The 20,577-nt window shown below is 48.8% G+C and overlaps 1 protein-coding gene across 1 annotated transcript in view; it reads left to right on the forward strand.

Annotated features, from left to right (window-relative positions):
• The window catches only part of P2RX2 (purinergic receptor P2X 2), a 201,098-nt gene that overhangs the window by 154,602 nt on the left and 25,919 nt on the right, over positions 1–20,577 (forward strand). Inside the window, exons 9-11 of the mRNA XM_085633926.1 lie at positions 4,751–4,841; positions 15,334–15,399; positions 19,423–19,500. Of these exons, the coding sequence (XP_085490052.1) occupies positions 4,751–4,841; positions 15,334–15,399; positions 19,423–19,500 (235 nt within the window). The remainder of the gene's footprint in view (positions 1–4,750; positions 4,842–15,333; positions 15,400–19,422; positions 19,501–20,577) is intronic.

Here is a 20,577-nt window from a genome sequence, read left to right on the forward strand (position 1 = left end):
TCCAGGCCACTTGCTGTACTCAGCAACTGGCCCCCACCGCTTCCGACCCCCACTCTGGCGGGAAGACTGTCCGGGAACTCGAAGTAAGGACAGGGAATGTGCCAGCCCTGCCAACCCCACCCCTCAGGTGGGGGAGGCGAGGTGAAGCACATCTCCGGGCTCTCGCCATCTTGAAGATGGGGAGCCCTACCCAATCAGGACTAGGCCACTGCCCCCCTCCCACAGGAGAGTGGCAAGATAAGGGGTGTACCCACCCCAGGACAGGGACCCAGTGGTCCATGCACTTTTCCTACCTGTAACACTCCTAAATATAGTATTTAGGGGTACCCTGAACCTTCCTTCCTCAGATTCCAGATTCTAAACTAGCAAAGAAGAACAAGAAGAAAGATGACCTGCCGTGCAGCTGCTAAGAAGAGGAAGACACCTACTGCTTTGGCCCCAGCCCTATCGGCCTGTCGACCCTCGAACCTGCTCCTGCTAAATCCCAGCACCTCCTGCGGCCAGCAACCTCACAAACCCCGGAGGACCTGGCTACCTTGTGACTCTGAGCACCTGGGACTCCCATGAGCAGTGGCTCTGCTCAAAGCAAGTTTCTAACCCCTGGAATCAGCCTGGAACCGCGAACCCTGCACACTCTGCACCCGCCAAGCCTGGCCTGTGCCGGAGTGGACAAAGACCCCGAGGATGTCCCCCCGGCGACTGTGACCCCGAATCCGGCACCCAAGGACCCACCTTGACGCTCCTGACGACGCCTGCAGCCTCAGAACCAGGGACCCCCCCAACCACAGAGGGTAAGATTTCCCAACATCAAAATGCACCCCTGCACCCGGCGCCCTACGGCCCCCTGTGCCCGACTCCTGGGTACCTACCTGTCCTCCAACTACCCAACTTACCTCTCGAAGTGGTGGTGGCACCTGAAGAATCTTTGTCCCCGAGCTTGCAGCTTTTGTTTGTCCTTGAGCTTTCCCATTGAAATCCATTGAGCGCCCGAAGGCTCAAAAGCACCCTGCATCCAGCCGCCGGATTGGCCCTAGCAGTGCAACTTCTACTCCTACCTACTTCCCCATTTGCCCTGAGCAAGTGACCAGGAGCCCAGCTCCCACAGCCGCGTGGCCTTCTAGTCAGCAGCCACCAATCAAGGCCTCCCTGCCTCCCATAGGATAACATTGGGCCTAACTCACTCTGCACCCGGCTGCCGGGGTAACAACTGTACTTACCTAACCCTGGGAGACCCCTGAGTCTGTGCCCAGGACCTGAACTCTGCCAGTCGAGTACTTACCAAAAAGCCAATAACTCACTTTTCTTCCATAGGGTAACATTGACTGGCTTCTTCTGAAATTTCTTCTGTGTGGAGTTTCTAAACTTTAAAATAGTCACATAAAATCAACAGAATAACGAAAACGGAAATACTCACCTGCTATTAGGAGGGATCCCAGTGCTGGATCTTGGTGCCCAGCACTGACCCTGAAAAGTACTTACGACCGTACTTACCACTAACTCAATTTTCTCCCATAGGAAACCATTGACTGTTTTTCTGTGAAATTTCTTCTGTCGATTTATGCAAACTACAAATATTCTTTAAACATTGTACCAACTGTGAAAACGCAATTACTTACCTGTTTTAGATAGATGCCCCAGTACTGAGCCTAGGAGCCCAGCCCTGGATTACAAAAGTAACGAGAACATACTTTACCCGTAACTTGAATTTTCTCCCATAGGAAACCATTGACTGTTTTTCTATGAAATTTATTCTGTGTCGATTTTGCAAACTTATAAATATTCCTTAAAAATCGCCTGTGTAACTTAAACGCAGTTTCTCAACTGCTTACAGGTGGTACACTAGTGCTGGTTCTAGGATCCAACACTGACCTAGAAAAAGTAACCATAACCCCACTTACCTGCTAAGTGAATTTCCTTCCATAGGATAACATTGGTAATTTGATTAGCTAAAGTTTCTAAGTGTCAACTTTTAAAATAGCAAAATATTGCTTAAAAATCACAACAGTAACTAAAACGAATTTACTCACTTGTTTCCAAGAACTGTCCCAGGACTGAATATAGGATCCAGTCCTGGACTTAGAAAAGTAATCCTGAAAGTAATCAATTGCACATAACTTAAAATTCCCATTGAGCTCAATGTATTATTGTGTTTGAAATTGTGTTGCCTATTGCAACAAAACTGTAACTATTATCTGCAAAAGTCAATTGCCTATTGCAAAGTATTTAACTAAAGCATCTCATTCTGAGAAAGTATATTTTGATACCTATTGTTGGTTCTAAAATAAAACAACCATATATTTTTTATATAAACCATTGACCTAGAGTTCAGTTCTTGAGTGTGTGAGACCATTTGCTGACTGAGTGTGTACAACAGGTGCTTTACACTGTCCTCTGATACTGCCTTACTACTCGACCAAGCTACCACTTTAGAGAGTAAGGTTATATCTAACTTTAACCCCTGCCAAACCTCTGGGGACTGTGGACTCTGTACACACTGTACCTATTTGGGAACAGAATATACAGAGCCACTTTCTCACAGGAGGCCATGGGGGGAGGGGCTTTCGAGCGATGAGGGGCACTGGAGGACGGTGGCAGTGAGGGAATCTGAGGAGGCGGTCATGAGTGGGAGGGGCTACGGAGAGATGAGGGGCACTGGCGAAGTGTAGCAGAGAGGGAATCCGAGAAGGAGGCCATTGGCGGAGGAGCTACAGAGAGATGAGAGGCACTGGCAGAGGGTGGCAGTGAGGGAATCCGAGGAGTCGGTCATGATGAGGAGGGGCTACGGAGAAATAAGGAGCACTGGATGAGGGTGGCAGTGAGGGAATCTGAGGAGGAGGTTGTGAGGGAGAGGGGCTAAGGAGAGATGAGGGGCACTGGCGGAGGGTGGCAGTGAGGGAATCCGAGGAGGAGGTAATGATGAGGTGGGGCTATGGAGAGATGAGGGGCACTGGAGGAGGGTGGCAGTGGGGGAATCTGAGAAGGAGGTCATTGTGGGAGGGGCTATGGAGAGATGACGGGCACTGGTGGAGGGTGGTAGTGAGGGAATCCGAGGAGGAGGTCATGAGGGAGAGCCCGAAAAGTGTCACTTGCCTGATACTCCCACCTCAGAAACCTCCTCTTCCCAAGGGACATTACATGGAGAAAAAAACACTTTTTGAGAGTAATAACATTTAGAAAGAGATTTGGAAAGAAAAGAATGCGCTTTACTTGCCATTGTTAAACTAAGGAGAGATCAAGGAGGGCCCTGAAGCAGGCCTGGATAGACATATAAGTGACAAATCGGACCCGCAGTGGCCCACCCAAATGCACCCTTGGCCCACCCAAATAAAAATTCCTGCAGCCGGGCCTGGCTACAATGCTGTTGTTTTTAGGCAGGTGCCTTGTATTATTGTATATGGCTACTTAGCGCATTAAAACTACAGAAACTGGAGTGTGCATTTATTAGCTAAATGCATGGGAATATACTTGTTAGTTTACAATTTTCACCAGTACAAAAACGATATGGATACATTTTAATCAGATGAGGAAAATGGGGATTGATAGAGACCGAAAATCCAATAAAATAATAGCACGCTTAAAATTGTGATGTTGGGCTCGGGAAAAGTGAAAAAATAATGTCAAACCATGACATCAGCCTCAATCACCACTACACCCTCTTCATGAGTGCCACCCATTGCTCCCCCAGTCTGCAATATTTACTATCATCTAAGTTTAGAAACCTTACGAAGCCCTTAATAAATGAATAGTTGTAGACTTGTCCCATGCCTTCAGCGTCACCAGTATCCAGCCTGGCTTTTTATCCCACAGTCATTTGTAGGCCTATAGTTGGCAAGACTACAAATCCCAGAATTCAAATTGTTTGCTAAAAAGTTAGAACTGGAAATCGGTGAGCAACGGGGGCCGATAGGCAGCTAATCAAAAAGCTACACCCTCCCAATATCCTTGAGAAACAATTCTATCAATTGCTAATTAGTGAATTGACCCCCAGAAGAGACATCTTATGTGCTGAGATAAACACCCTTGCCTCACACACTAAGAACTAAAACTTTTTTCACTCAAAGGTTAGATGCTTTTGGGGATACCTTTTAATGGAAGAACAGTAGATGTTGCACCCAGGAAAATGTGCTGCATGGATAAATACTTATGAGGTCCCGAAGGCGAGACCGATTGCATTGCAAATGCTTGTTTTCTAATGCAACCAAACTTGAGCTGTACAAATTCTTTAAATATATCAGGAGTTAAGAAAGCGCAAAGGAAGCACTTTCGTCTGTAATCATGAAGTGTAATGGAAACATATTAATAGGATTAAAACAAATGGAGACATAACTTGGTGATGTGCAAATGATACATTTTCACCGATCCCCGATTTCCACACATCATGTGTGCATGTGCACTGTATAGTGTGATCAGTGAAACTACATGTGTGTATGTATTCAGTGGCCATTTGAGTGGAAACGTGCTGTCTGTGTAAATGACAGTGCACAAACACACCATGCCTTAGTGATATATTTGAGACAGTGTGCTCCAAAATGCGCCATCATCTACATACTGCACCCTTACCACTCTCCTGCTGAATGCGTGTGCTACACTTGTTCTTTGTGTGATACTTGGATTTTCACAATCTCTGACTTCACTGACGTAACGCTGAGGGCTGCGACGCCCCCGCTCTGAAAATTGTGCCCGCGCCACTGTTCTGGTTCTGACATGCCTTTCTCTCTTTTCACACCTGTCGCTTGTGGTTTGTTTACAGGTTCGCCAAGTACTACGGGCGCAATGAGTCGGAGTCTCGGACGCTGATCAAGGTTTACGGCATCCGGATTGACGTGATCGTCCACGGACAGGTTGTCCCTTATCCCTTCCTACCTCTGCGCAGGGGGTGCAAGCCCCTCCCCCAGTTGGCAGCTGCTGATTAGAGTGCAACCCCCTGGGGCACAAGGGTTACTTACTGTAATGGCTCGGTTGCACTCAGTCTTCACCTCTCCAGCACTCAGACTATCTCTTTCCACCATTCACTGAGTTGGCGCTAGGACAGCGGGCATTTACCTCATCGCCAGACACAAGCACGCGCTGACATACAGCACTTCTATCAGCTGTTAAGTGAATATACCGTAAGCGTTTCTATCATCTTAATGATCTGCTACGCACTCTACACACCATGCACACACTCAAACCCCTCCTAAGCACACACGCGCACCCATGCTTCACTGCCCCCATCGCTCCAGTGGACGAGCCCACACCGTCGCCGTTGTGTATTTAGTTCACTCATCGCTCCTACGTACTCACACATTAGCACTAAAGTGCACGTTCAGCAAGCACCAGGGAGCCTGCTCGCACATGGGCACTATCACACCTTTGCAGGCTCACACAACCACTTGCGTGCGCACACTCGCAAGCACACACTAAAGCCATCACGCAGAAGCGCGCGCCTGCACTAACACTCATTAGCACATCTATCCCATCACTACAGTGAAAATACCAACTATGTCATCCTAGACACACAGCAGCAGCATCGGCAGGCAAGAGAACAGGGCGTGCAGTAAGGATTTCCCCTACCGCCGTGTGGTATTACACCCCCGTCCCCGTCCCTATGAATACCCTCCCCTGGGTTCACCCAGTCTCCTCTCTACGGTACCCGCTCTTCCGTACCCCACCCAGTGCTTGTTAGCTAAGGTTCACGCTTAAAAAATCCACATATATACACACCGTCACATTTAGGCACGCATTGGTCATTGCTCTCTTATCCATGCTGACACCATTACAGCCTTGCACACACTGGCACTGTTACTGACATTCTTACACTGATAGCACTGCAAACACGAATCCTTTCATAGAATTATGCACAATAGGACAGACCCTTGGGTGTACACACTGACCTCATATGTGGCCTATGCACACCGACACTATCACTGTCGTGCACACACGGACACCCCCACTGCCTTGAACACAATTACACCACCATGCACATACCGACACCACCACTACCATGCACACACAGTCATCCCCACTATCATGCACACGACACCACCATGCACACACCGACACCACCACTGCCATGCACACACAGACATCCCCACTGCCATGCACACAACACCACCATGCACACACCGACACCACCACTGCCATGCACACACAGACATCCCCACTGCCATGCACACAACACCACCATGCACACACCGACACCACCACTGCCATGCACACACAGACATCCCCACTGTCATGCACACAATGACACCACTATGTATACACCGACACCACCACTGCCATGCACACACTGAAACAGCCATGCGCACACCGACACTACCACTGCCATGCACACACAGACATCCCCACTACCATGCACACAATGACACCACTAGGCCCACACCAACACCACCACTAGGCACACACCAACACCACCACTGCCATGCACACACTGACACCGCCATGCACACACAGGCATTACTACTGCCATGCACACACGGACACCACCACTGCCATGCTCACACTGACACCACCACTGTCATGCACACACTGACACCACCATGCACACACAGGCCATGCACACACGGACAACACCACTGCCATGCATACATGGACACCACCATGCACACACGAACACCACCACTGCCATGCACACACTGACACCGCCATGCACACACAGGCATTACCACTGCCATGCACACACGGACACCACCACTGCCATGCACACAATGACACCACAATGCACACACCGACACTACCACTGCCATGCACACACTGACATCGCTATGCATACACAGGCAGTACTACTGCCGTGCACATTCGGACACCACCACTGCCATGCACATAATACACCACCATGCACACACCAACACCACCACTGCCATGCACGCACACATTGACACAGCCGTGCACACACAGGCATTACTACTGCCATGCACACATAGACACCACCACTGCCATGCACACATTGACACCACTACTGAAATGCCAACAGTGACATAATTACTGACAAGTGCACACTTACGCCACCACTGTCATGCACACACGGACACCATCACTGTCATGCACACACGGACACCATCACTGCCATGCACGCACAGATGCCATCACTGCCATGCACACACAGATATCACCACTGCCATGCACACACTGACACCGCCACTGCCATGCACACACTGACACCGCCACTGCCATGCACACACGAACACCACCACTGCCATACACACACAGACACCACCACTGCCATGCACACACAGACACCACCATTGCCATGCACGCATGGACACCCCTACTGCCATGCACACACGGACACCACCACTGTCATGCACACATGGACACCACCACTGCCATGCACACACGGACACCACCACTGCCATGCACTCACAGACACCACCACTGCCATCCACACACAGACACTACCATGCACAACACCACTGCCATGCATACATGGACACCACCATGCACACACGAACACCACCACTGCCATGCACACACTGACACCGCCATGCACACACAGGCATTACCACTGCCATGCACACACGGACACCACCACTGCCATGCACACAATGACCCCACGATGCACACACCAAAACTACCACTGCCATGCACACACTGACATCGCTATGCATACACAGGCATTACTACTGCCGTGCACACACGGACACCACCACTGCCATGCACATAATACACCACCATGCACACACCAACACCACCACTGCCATGCACGCACACATTGACACAGCCGTGCACACACAGGCATTACTACTGCCATGCACACATAGACACCACCACTGCCATGCACACATTGACACCACTACTGAAATGCCAACAGTGACATAATTACTGACAAGTGCACACTTACGCCACCACTGTCATGCACACACGGACACCATCACTGCCATGCACGCACAGATGCCCTCACTGCCATGTACACACAGATATCACCACTGCCATGCACACACTGACACCGCCACTGCCATGCACACACTGACACCGCCACTGCCATGCACACACTCACACCGCCACTGCCATGCACACACTGACACCGCCACTGCCATGCACACACAGACACCACCATTGCCATGCACGCATGGATACCCCTACTGCCATGCACACATGGACACCACCACTGCCATGCACACATGGACACCACCACTGCCATGCACACACGGACACCACCACTGCCATGCACTCACAGACACCACCACTGCCATCCACACACCGACACTACCATGCACACATGGACACCGCCACTGCAATCCACACACTTACATCACTACTGCCATCCACAAATGGAGAACCTCACTGCCATACACACATTGACACCACCACTGCCATACACACACAGACACCACCACTGCCATACAAACACAGACACCACCACAGCCATGCACATACAGACACCACCACTGCCATGCACAAACACAGACAACACTATTGCCATACCCACACAGACACTGCCATGCACACACGGACACCACTACTGCAATGCACACACTGACACCGCCATGCACACACAGGCATTACCACTGCCATGCACACACTCACACCGCCACTGCCATGCACACACTGACACCGCCACTGCCATGCACACACAGACACCACCATTGCCATGCACGCATGGATACCCCTACTGCCATGAACACATGGACACCACCACTGCCATGCACACATGGACACCACCACTGCCATGCACACACGGACACCACCACTGCCATGCACACAATGACCCCACGATGCACACACCGAAACTACCACTGCCATGCACACACTGACATCGCTATGCATACACAGGCATTACTACTGCCGTGCACACACGGACACCACCACTGCCATGCACATAATACACCACCATGCACACACCAACACCACCACTGCCATGCACGCACAGACACCACCACAGCCATGCACATACAGACACCACCACTGCCATGCACAAACACAGACAACACTATTGCCATGCCCACACAGACACTGCCATGCACACACGGACACCACTACTGCAATGCACAAATGGACACCACGACTGACATGCACACATGGACAACACCACTGCCATCTACACATGGACACCCTCACTGCCATACATACACTGAAACCACCACTGCCATACACACACTGACACCACTACTGCCATATAAATACAGACACCCTCACTGCCATGTTCACACAGACACCACCACTACCATGCACACACGGACAACACCACTGCCACACAAACACGGACACCACCACTGCCACACAAAGATGGACACCACCACTGCCACACAAAGATGACACCCTCACTGCCATGTACACACAGACACCTCCACTACCATCCACACATGGACACCCTGACAGCCATGCACACACAGATACCACCACTGCCATGCACACACGGACACCACCACTGCCATGCACACACGGACACCACCACTGCCATGCACACATCAACACCATCACTGCCATGCACACACCAACACCACTATTGCCATGTAAACACAGAAACCCTCACTGCTATGCACACACAGGCACCACCACTGCCATGTACACACGGACACTGCCATGCACACACAGACACCACCACTGCCATCCACACATGGACATCCTCACTGCTATCCACACACTGACACCACCACTGCCATACACACACAGACACCACTACTGCCATACAAACACGGACACCACCACTGCCATGCACACACAGACACCACTACTGCCATGCACACACGGACACCACCACTGCCATGCACACAAGGACACCACTACTGCCATGCGGCAAACAGACACCACCACTGCCATACACACACGGACACCACCACTTCCATACAAACACGGACACCCTCACTGCCATGTACACACAGACACCTCCACTACCATCCACACATCGACTGCCATGCACACACAGACACCACCACTGCCATGCACACACGGACACCACCACTGCCATGCACACACGGACACCACCACTGCCATGTACACACAGACACCACCACTGCCATACAAACACGGACACCCTCACTGCCATGCACACACATACCCCACCACTGCCATGCACAGATGGACACTCATGCACACACAGATACCACCACTGCCATGCACACGCAGACACCACTACTGCCATGCACACGCAGACACCACTACTGCCATACAAACACGGACACCCTCACTGCCATACACACATGAACACCACCACTGCCATGCACACAAGGACACCACCACTGCCATGCACACATGATACACCGACAGCCATGCACATACAGATACCGCCACTGCCATGCACACACGGACACCCCGACAGCCGTGCACACACAGATACCACCACTGTCATGCACACATTCACACCACTACTGAAATGCAAACAGTGACATCATTACTGACAAGTGCATACCTACACTACCACTGCCATGCACACATTGACATCACTACTGAAATGCAAACAGTGACATCATTACTGACAAGTGCACACTTACACCCCAATGCCATGCCATGGAAGTGGTGTGGCGCCGCATCCAGGGCGACTGACTCCGGAATCTGGGGACCACGGTTCAATCCCCGGTGCCGGCGGCAGATTACCCCAGCACCATGTGACTCTGGGCAATAGCGTGCTTAATCTTCCCGACGGCCCCCAGCGCCTAGAGACCCTTATGGGTGATTGTTCGCGCTTTACAAATGTGGATTATTATGCACACACTATAAAGAACAATTGTTCAACTTCCTTCCCATATATATGCAGTCCACATTAGGCTGGAATTTGGAATTTCAAAGCAGGTGCTGGCACGACAGGCGACCATCGCGATATGTTGTCATAAACTCAGGCCAGCAAGAGAAGACTCGCTGGGCCATCACATCTGGGCCAAACTGGAAACAAAGCAAAGGTCTTCGGCAAGAACCTACCTGTCTCAGGCCTTAAGCCTTTATAATGGATGAACAAAGGCATAATTCATGTAACTTAGAATGGGGATCTGTCCTTTCCCAGCCTAATATCCTGCATGGGAAAGATGTGAGGAACAGGCAAACTGCCGACTGTGCGATGAGCCCAAGAAAGAGATCATTCATATACTATGCTTGTGCATCACCCTTATGGAGGACAGGCTGGAGCGGCTACAAAGAAGGTTGATCGCCCAAGCATAAGGTCTTGCAGGGAGGCGGTGTTGGCCTGCTTTGAATCATCAGACATTGGACTAAATTGTGCACTGGTGAATTTTTTTCACCGTTTTGGAAAATAATTGGAGGCCACGGCTCCAGCATCTGAAGGGAAGGGGCATGGTTAGACAATGACAGGTTTGGTCCTGGTAGCCTTAATGCTTATCACCTGGATCGCTTTTTTAAAGCCTTGCACTTAATATTTTATCAGGTGCGTGTAGGTCCAAGTTCGCTACAGCCCCAGCTCTCTAGACCCTGCACTCACTCTTGTTTTAGTGATAATAGGACAATTTATGAGTTAGTGGCATCAGCCCTTCAAGATGTGGGAAGACTTCTCCCACGATTGCCCTCGCCTGATGGATGCCTCTCTCTCGGGGACATCCATCTAACCCTGTGCAATAACCTCGCAGACGTATTGAACCCGGAGGTCCGGGAGAGGAAAGCGAGGAGAGAAAGAGCCTCCTGGTTTAACGCTAGTTGTAGGAGAGCCAAGGCAGACCTTCTCCAGGCATTTAAAAGTAAGGTGGCCCCTTCGGTTATCAGGGAAAAACGGGCTGCTTATAAGCTCCTTCTTGAAAATGCCAAAATAGAATGGGACTGGGAGAATTGGTCAGATATGAAATCTGCACTCAAAATTAGAGACTCCAGGAAATTCTGGCAAATAGTCAAGCATGGCTCTTCGGAGCCTGCTACGGCTATAGAGGGAAATATTGCCCCTGAAGTGTGGGAGCAACATTTCTCATCGCTCTACAGTGTAGTTGGGTTGGATCCCCTAGGAATTGAGGCTGGGGAAATAGCCTCCCTAACCATTAGCAACTCTACCGTGTTGGAAGATTTTAACTTGGAGGAACTGGAAATGGCAATTACCCGCCTTTCCTCGGGAAAAGCACCAGGCCTTGACAAGCTTCCGGGCGATCTTCTAAAACACGAGGTCAGAATTTGGGCCCCTTACCTCCTGGTTCTGTTTAATGCTATCGCCAATGGTATGGCGGTCCCCCCCAACATGGCTTGGGGCCAAAATCGTCCCCATATTCAAAAGGGGCTCACCATTACTCCCGGCCAACTACAGACCGATCAGTCTGATAGACGTCCCACAGAAGCTTTTCGCGAGGCTCCTGCTGGATCGTCTCCTGGACTGGATCGAAGAAAGGGATATTCTGAGCCCCCTTCAGGCTGGGTTCCGGCAAAAGATTTCCACCATAGACCAGGTCTTTAGGCTGTCCCTTTTATACTGGAAAACAGTACAGCTGGAGGGTGGCAGCCTCTATACTGTATTTGTGGACCTAAGGGCGGCCTTTGACCTGGTCCCACGTGGTAAGCTGTGGGAAAGTGCTGGCTAGAGCCGGGGTGCCAGGTGATCTTTTGACGATGATTATCCGCCTTCATACCAATACCTACGCTCAAGTGAGGTGTGGTAGGCAGGGCGCCCTATCTAACAAGTTTCCCGTTGACAGAGGGGTAAGACAGGGGTGCGTACTTGCACCGACCCTGTTCTGCCTCTTCGTCAACGGGGTCATTGATCACCTTAACGAGGTCCCCAATTCTGACGTCCCAAAGCTGGCGGGAAGGAGGGTGCCGGCAATTATGTTTGCGGATGATACCCTCCTTCTCTCCAAGTCGCCGATGGGAATACAGCGTGTGTTAGATGGCTTTGGGGACTTCTGTAGAGAGCATGGATTGGAGATTAACACCTTAAAGACCAAATTTATGGTCTTCAATCCGCCACCCAGGTTTCATCGCATCCCACGCATAGGGAACAATATGCTAGAACGAGTCAACACCTTCGAATATCTTGGTGTAACGCTTAATGAGAAAATGGGTTGGGGTCCGCATCAGGAAAAAGCAAGGCTAAAATTAGTGCAACACGTGGGTGGGATACTAAAGTTGGTGGGGAAGAACAGGTCAACCCTTAAACCCATAGGTCCTCCGCTCCACATTTACAGGGTGCAAGCCAGAGGAGCTGTAATCTACGGCAGTGAACTATGGGGCCATAAAGACTCGACAAGCTTGACAAAAGAGGAGAATAGGTTTCTTAGGTGCCTAGTAGCCCTCCCTTCAAGCACACCCCTAGTGCCACTAAGACTTGACTTAGGCATCAGACCCCTGGAAGAAGAACTGGCGCTCCGCCCTCTGATCTACTGGCGCAGACTGTGGGCGGTGCCAGAGTTAATTCACTATAGACAGGGCTTGCAGGAAGTCCTTAATCTTCCAAATTCGGGGAGTATTGCCTGGTTCAAGTTTGTAAGGAGCAGTTTGGTGGGTTTAGGTCTTGACACTCTCTGGAATGACCCCCTGGATGCTTGCCCCAGGCTTCCAAAAAAGTTCTTAACTAAATTGTATTATAACTCCAAAGTTCCCACACTACACTCCTCCACAACCTTAGGGACTCTAACGGAGCAATTTCTCTGTATCAAAAATGCCTACAGTTTTGAATTAACCCTGGACAATATTTACCCTGTATTAATCAGGAAGCTCTATCTTCAATGGAGGCACGGGTCTTTGCCAACCCGTGCACTTACTAGTCATTGGTCCGAGTCTGCACCCAGCACTTGCCCGGCATGCGGAGTAAGTGACGAAACCGACCTGCACATCATATTTTTTTGCCCGGGCTATAGTGAGGCGCGCAGAAAATGGATCATTCCCATTTGCAGGAATCTGGGTTTCATTAGGTGTCATGAAGCCCTCAGAATTCTCAAGACTGAAATGGCTACTCATATTGTGTTTGCTGTGGCCAAATTTCTGGGGGCTTTCTGGCACTCGAGAAAACGGTATCTGAAAATGCTTACCTGAATCAATTTGCACCGGGTGAAATTGTGCACGACTGATGTAACTCGTGGATATATAGATGTCTTGTTATTCTCTCTTTTAATGTTCAACCATTTTTAATCACTTTTTATATGTATGTTTTTAAATGTTTTTTAAATTACCATTTTATGTACCTTTTATGGAGATTTTCTCCGAAATAAAGTTCTTTTGACTTGACTTGATAATAGCTTAAACGTTTAACCCCTTCGGTGCTCATGACGGAATGGTTCCGTCATGACCCACGGTTGAGCTGTGCTCATGACGGAACCATTCCGTCATGACCACGCCCGCGCAAGATTCCGCCAGCACAGCGGCGGAATCTGCGCAGCATCGAAGGGGTTAAACCATTTTATTTTAAGCACATTTCACTTTATTTGATTAGTGTTAATAGCTTAAGCTTTTTAATCTAGTTAAACATATTGCACTTTATTCGTTGCACAGGCCTGCCAAACGTCTCTAGATGCCTGGACCTCTTGTATAGGCACCTCTCAATGACAACAGCCTTTGTCTCTTTATCTGCCGCACCAGCAATTTCTAGGTTTAATGTTCACAATTATCTGCTTCTGGGACCCTGCAATGCTTGGGGCAGGAGTCTATTAAGAGAACTGGTCCTACTCTAATGACTTCTCTTAATTTTTTGTACTTCTTGCCCCCACCCCAAACCCCTAGGGTGTGACAATTTGCATTACAATGCTTGGGGCAGTATTACCATAACTTTTTATCTTAATTTATAGGGTATACAGTGAGTCTCTAAACAGGGTTCTGTCTTTTAAAAGCAAATGGCGATGGGACCATGTCTTTGATTTAAAAATACTTTTAAAATGTAACTTGTGATTCTTCTCTTTCACTGCCATGCACACGCTGACACCACCACTGCCATACACACATCGATACCACCACTGAAATGCAGTGACACCATTACTGACGTGCACACTGACACTGTTGCCGGTGTATGCACACTGACACCATCTGCCCATGCTGGCATCCCCAATGCCATGCACAGATGAAGTCACTGATGTGTGCACACTAGACCCCTTTTTTTACATGAAAATACTGGCACTATCTCTGAAATGCACACACTGACACTTTCAATCCTCCAGACAAACACTACAGCTTCTCTGCACACACACGCCTCTCATCTCTTACCACCATGTGCATAGCTGATGATGGGACAGGTGGATAGAGCCCACCTTGCTCTTTCTTGATATAGGACTGTCTCAGATGTCTCTACTTCTCGCTTCACATTTTGTGATGCGTCCTGTTCCCGGGGTCGCTCTGTCATTAATGAGCATCTGTTAATATGGTCTTACTCCTGCCCTTCTCTTGTATATGTGTTGCTTCTCTCTTCCTCCACTGCCCTCCTTTCATCATCTCCTTTTCTCTTGCATGTCACTCTACGCTGCCTCAAGCACTCTGTGATCTGCTTCTCTCTCTCCTCCCCAGGCTGGGAAGTTCAGTCTGATTCCCACAATCATAAACCTGGCCACAGCTCTCACCTCCGTCGGGATTGTAAGTATTGTGCATCCTTGTGTAGTCAGCTTTGTGTGACTGTCTCTGCAATGTGTTTTCTGTGTGTGACCTGCAGGTCCCCTGCATGTTCCATTCTCTAAGACAAGGTCACAGGTGGGGGACCGCACCAAGACCTCGCCCCACCCCCCTTATGTGAAGTGAGAATCTTCCCTGAAAGAAATGACAGAGACAAGCTAACAACGGTCTTGAGTTAGAGAGCATAACACTTCGCTGGCTGTATTTATTACCACCCATAAACACGACATTAAAAACATTTTTCACCATTCTTGCATACTATTTACAATATCTGCAGCACTTCATTGGGAATAACTAACACATGGAATTTCCTAACAATAGCTCTCAAAGGAGTCATGGTTGACAACTTCCAGGCACCTATGGCTTTGACTATTCTAATGGTCTTGGGGGCCGAGGGCTGCCCAACAAGTTACACGTCACAAGGTGAACTCACCTGCTCCTTCAAGATAGAGGGAGCCTGGTCCAGCATGAAATCTACACCCCCCAAAACAACCTTGCCAGAGCCAACCCATAGAAGGGATCCCCCTGGCTCCCAAAAGGAGATGGGCCTGGGCAACTGGGCCATACTTTCGTCCCCTGGCACAGTCACCATCGCCTAACATCCACAGGGACATGTAATGGAGTACCGTGGGAGGCTTTCGACAATTGCTGTAGTGGGCGTCCCAAGCTATTCTCTATATAGTGCAGTACCCCATCCCCGGTTTGAGCCAAAGGCTTCTAATTCCATCCTGAATTTCCCTGCTCTTCAATACCTGATGCCAAGGTTGTCTGCCTGCTTTGCGTCCAAACATGACTCCTTTCCTGCTGGAACTCCCCTCCCACCAAGAGGCTATCTACAGGGATGGGCGGGTGGGAAAAAGTCTTCTTGAAGGCCCGAAGGAAGATAAAAGGAATCCCAGGTGCAGGTCCCGACTCACCCCGACTCGGAAAGCACACTCTTCCCTGGCAGAACACTACCCCACCTTACCTTGCATGAATAAAAAACCTCTAGTCCAAAGTCCCGGACGGCAGCAGCCAGCAGGGCCGGCATCAGGTCAACAAACCTCTTCCCAAAGGCTACTGTCAGCCACCGCCGTCAAAGCCCAGGATCAAAAACAAGGCGCAGGGGTTTTACACATAGAGCACAGCCATAGTCGGTACTCGTCAAAGGATCCCAAAAAAGAATATTCTCCAAAAAAGAGAATTGTCTTGCTTGTGTGAAAGAAAGATAAAAAGGGGTCCCAGGTGCAGAACTGTCAGCGGTCGTCAGGGGCAACCAGGCCAAACCCAATTAGTGGAGAGCAGGACAGTGCCCCTACTTTTAACCCACCTGGCTGCCCCTGTTGCCCAAACAGGCATTGCCATCACCCTGCTGCCAGTCAACGACTGGCGTCGGTGATGCCTGCAAAACTTCAGACACACGGCGGCCACCGTTGGCCGCCACCCTCAGCTGGTCCGATCCAGCCCTCATTTGTCTTTGGGGCCTGCCATCCTGGCTCTTACCCTAGCCCAAGTCTTCACTGTATGTGTTCTCCAGGTCTCCTGCATGTTTGCTTCTTCAAGGCCAGGTTGTCATGTCTTTACTGTATGTGTCCTCCAGGTCTCTTGCATGTTCGTGTCTCTAACATAGGGTCAAACCATGTACTACATCTAGACTTCCATAGATAAAAGAAGTCTACTCTCTAAACAAAGACTAACAATTGTGTGCTGGCCTGTGCTCATGCCAAATGCGAATTGCAGCACCAGTGGATTCTCTCTTTCAAAAGCTACGCTGTGCCGAACGTAGACGCAGCTCTAGTGCAAAAAATACTGAGTTGCACGGGGCCAACCCCCACTAATGAATGAAAAGGGGATAACGAGATGGAGCTCATGCAAACAGCCCTTGGAATTGATGCAAATCCAATCAACTAAAATAGCATGATCTGGCATTGCATGAAATCCTAACATCAAACTAAACCAGGTGCAACCAATGTGCAAGCAGAGTATTCCATAGTGTTTATAGGTGCAACATGTTATTCAAGCAAATGTATGCATTTTACAGGTCTTACCCTTTTGCTGGTTATCATTGCAAAGGGACTCCACGCAAGAGGCTGTTGCCTTACCATTGCTCTGTAACTGAGTCCTTAGATGTGTGCTAAACTGGTACTTTTGAGCGAGCACTGATAAGGTCCTCATTGGCGCACACCTCCTTGTAGATTTGGCACTCCGCAATATTTCTTTATTCTGGCTTCATAGTGCAGAAAGTTTTCGCACTGTACCCCATGGGCCAAAGTGCCTTTGAACAGCTAGTAGAACCTTTGGTCCAATATGGCCCATTAATGCAGTGCAGCTCACATGACCTTCATTTATAAAGTGTACTGTTTCCCCCAGGGTGATATTTACGAGATTTTGATTGGTATTAAACTCAATGGTACTAATTTTATTACCTCTGAAGGCTAACCGGGTGGGTGAAGCTGCTGTGATTCGAACCTGTGGCCACTGAGTCAGACATATTCTTGATTGTGTTTTTCTTCACAAGTTTGCAAAGATCTGCCTGTGTATTCTATTTTTTGAGGACTGATTGAGTTATATGGATCAGACCTAACAATTTTGTTTCCTATGCTATAGTGTTGGTGGATATCTGTCTAATTTTGAGTTCTCCATCAAAAAGGCTGCATCTGTTACAGGAAGAGTCACTTTGTGTAATAACAACCACTGATGGTAAATCCACCAAGGCTGCCCACTGCTGGCAGAATGTCCCCCAAACAACTGTGACCACCTTGCATGCTGGATGGATTGGCCTCCAAACATGCATGAAAGTCCACCACCGTTTCCAGGACGGTCCTCTGCTGAGATAACTCCAACAGCATGGTAGTTGATCTGCCATCCTATATTGGAATGCGGATACTCCACCATATTCTTGCAAAGTTAATTCAGAATTTTGCCAGAGTGGAGAAGTCTCCGCCGGCGGCAAGTCCACCATATGAGGGGCACTAAGTCTTGCAGGTATACCAGAATAGGTGTACACAGAGATTTTGCTGGTTTTTAACATATTCTGTTACTGATCTAGATCAGGTCTATACTATTACATGAATGCAACGATTGATTAATAAAAGGCATTTTTAAAGAAGATGACATATTCAAAAGATTGCTCCAGTACTGCTATTGTGCCTGAGTTCTGGTCCCAGCTTCACCCCATTATCTCAGAATGTGATCCTGGGCTTAGCACAGTAGTCCCAGCTATCTCTTTTCCCTAATCTGCACAAACTGGAAGTCTCTAGAAATATGGGTGCCGCTATCATAAAACATGGACATGCATCTATGTTCTATCTATGTTCTACACAGTTGGAAGGCAGTGTGGGGGATGCCTCTGAAGGTGGGTGTGGGTCTGTGGGAAGTTGGTGTTTCTTTGCCCAGGCAGTGGTCATACTGTAGCATCCACTGCTGCCAAACCTGGTAATTCATCCTCCACCTCATTCCATTCACAATGGCAGAACACAAGCTATTTGTTAAAAAAAAATGCAAATCCTACAACACCACAAGTAAGAGAAAAACTGTAGTGCTGAATAAAAGTCACTGAAGCATCCATACGGCCAGTTATTTGGCAATTCCTTTCAAGGGGTGAACAGCTTCTGACAACCTGTGAATGCAGTAAATAGAGGCTGTTATGGCTGCAAATTTAATAATATTACAATTTGATTATGATTTCAAAACAATGATGAGTAGTTTGGAAATTGAAAGTTGTGAAAAAGAGCAATTCATTGAGTGCTTTATGTGCTGTAACCTGCAGAAAGTTTCCCAAAAACACTCAGCTTGTTATTCTCTTCCTCATTGTGCCCCCTCTACTGTCAACATGCTTGTGTTCCAGTGGTGGCCACCATAGTGGCAGTAGGTGGCCTGAATCTGACACCTATTTTCTTAGGAGTAAAGTGGTGTAAAGATGTGTAGTGTCACTGATTGTCTGAAGAGATGCATCATGTTCGCTCAAGACAAACAGAAGTGACAGCACTGTCTGTGCTCCCCTTCCAGGGCTCGTTCCTTTGTGACTGGATCCTACTCACCTTCATGAACAAAGACGAGATGTACAGCGGGCGGAAATTTGACCAGGTGAGTGTCTCCATCCTTTCAAATTGGCCTGCTCTCCACAGTGAATGTGGAAGGAAGCGATTGGGGGATCCTCATTGACACAGTGAGCGGGGAAACAAGGGAGCAGAGTCCCACTAACCAGAACCGAGTGGTAGAAGTGGCGTGATGCAGCAAAGAGCCTTCCAGCAATAAGGAGAGAGCAGAGAAACGTAAGAAGGGAGGCTCTCGTTACTAAAGAGATGGTGTAAGACGATGATGTGTGTACTCGGTAAGGCCCATTAGAGCAAGAGTACTAGAGGAGGAGGAGATCGGCTATTGGCACATACCAGAAACAATGATAGAAGCGCCAGTCAAATACTAAGCAGTATGGGGAATTCTATAACTGTGCCTCAGCCCTTGAACGATCATATTGTTTTCAGAAACATTTCTATTCAAAAGATCATTTAAGCAGGAACCCCAGCTCCTTGATCTTCATATCATCTTCATACCGTGCTCCTACATTGAATGTGCATCCCTCTTATGGCTTGAACCATTCACGCCTGCTTCTCCTCCACATTTTTCCCTGTATACCTCTCTTCCCTTTGTATCATCTCTACTAATTTCCAGCCTGACTACTTACTCTTGTTCCCACTAAGTTGTAATGCGCTGCTTCGAAGGCTAGTCTTATCCCCTGTCCTCTTCTTCCTACTCACCTGCTCTTATCCTCCTCCAGCCTCTTCTCAGAACCCTTTAAACTCATTGCAATAATTGCTGCCTACATGGTCACCGGTCGATTGCATAGCATACCGTCAAGTAATAATTCAAGACACTATTCTGATATGTGTGTGCATAATGCATGTTAATTGTAACCTGGAGACCTCCGTCTCCACAGTTGTTGCAATGTAAGGCACATGTAAGTGTTTCTACTTTAGAAAAGTGTAAAATAAATAAAGCTGAGGTATGTGCTGAAAAGGTGCTAGAGGTAAGAAAGTGTCTCTTCAATGTCTACCACTAGTGACGAGGTTTATCTGTAAGTGTCGTCCCATCAGCCACTTACCCTCTATAGGAAACATCATTAAAAAAGCAATCCCCATCTAGTTACAGAAGCATGAGTCAAGA

The sequence above is a fragment of the Triturus cristatus genome, chromosome 11 (genome assembly GCF_964204655.1).
Source record: "Triturus cristatus chromosome 11, aTriCri1.1, whole genome shotgun sequence".
Classification (NCBI taxonomy): Eukaryota; Metazoa; Chordata; class Amphibia; order Caudata; family Salamandridae; genus Triturus; species Triturus cristatus.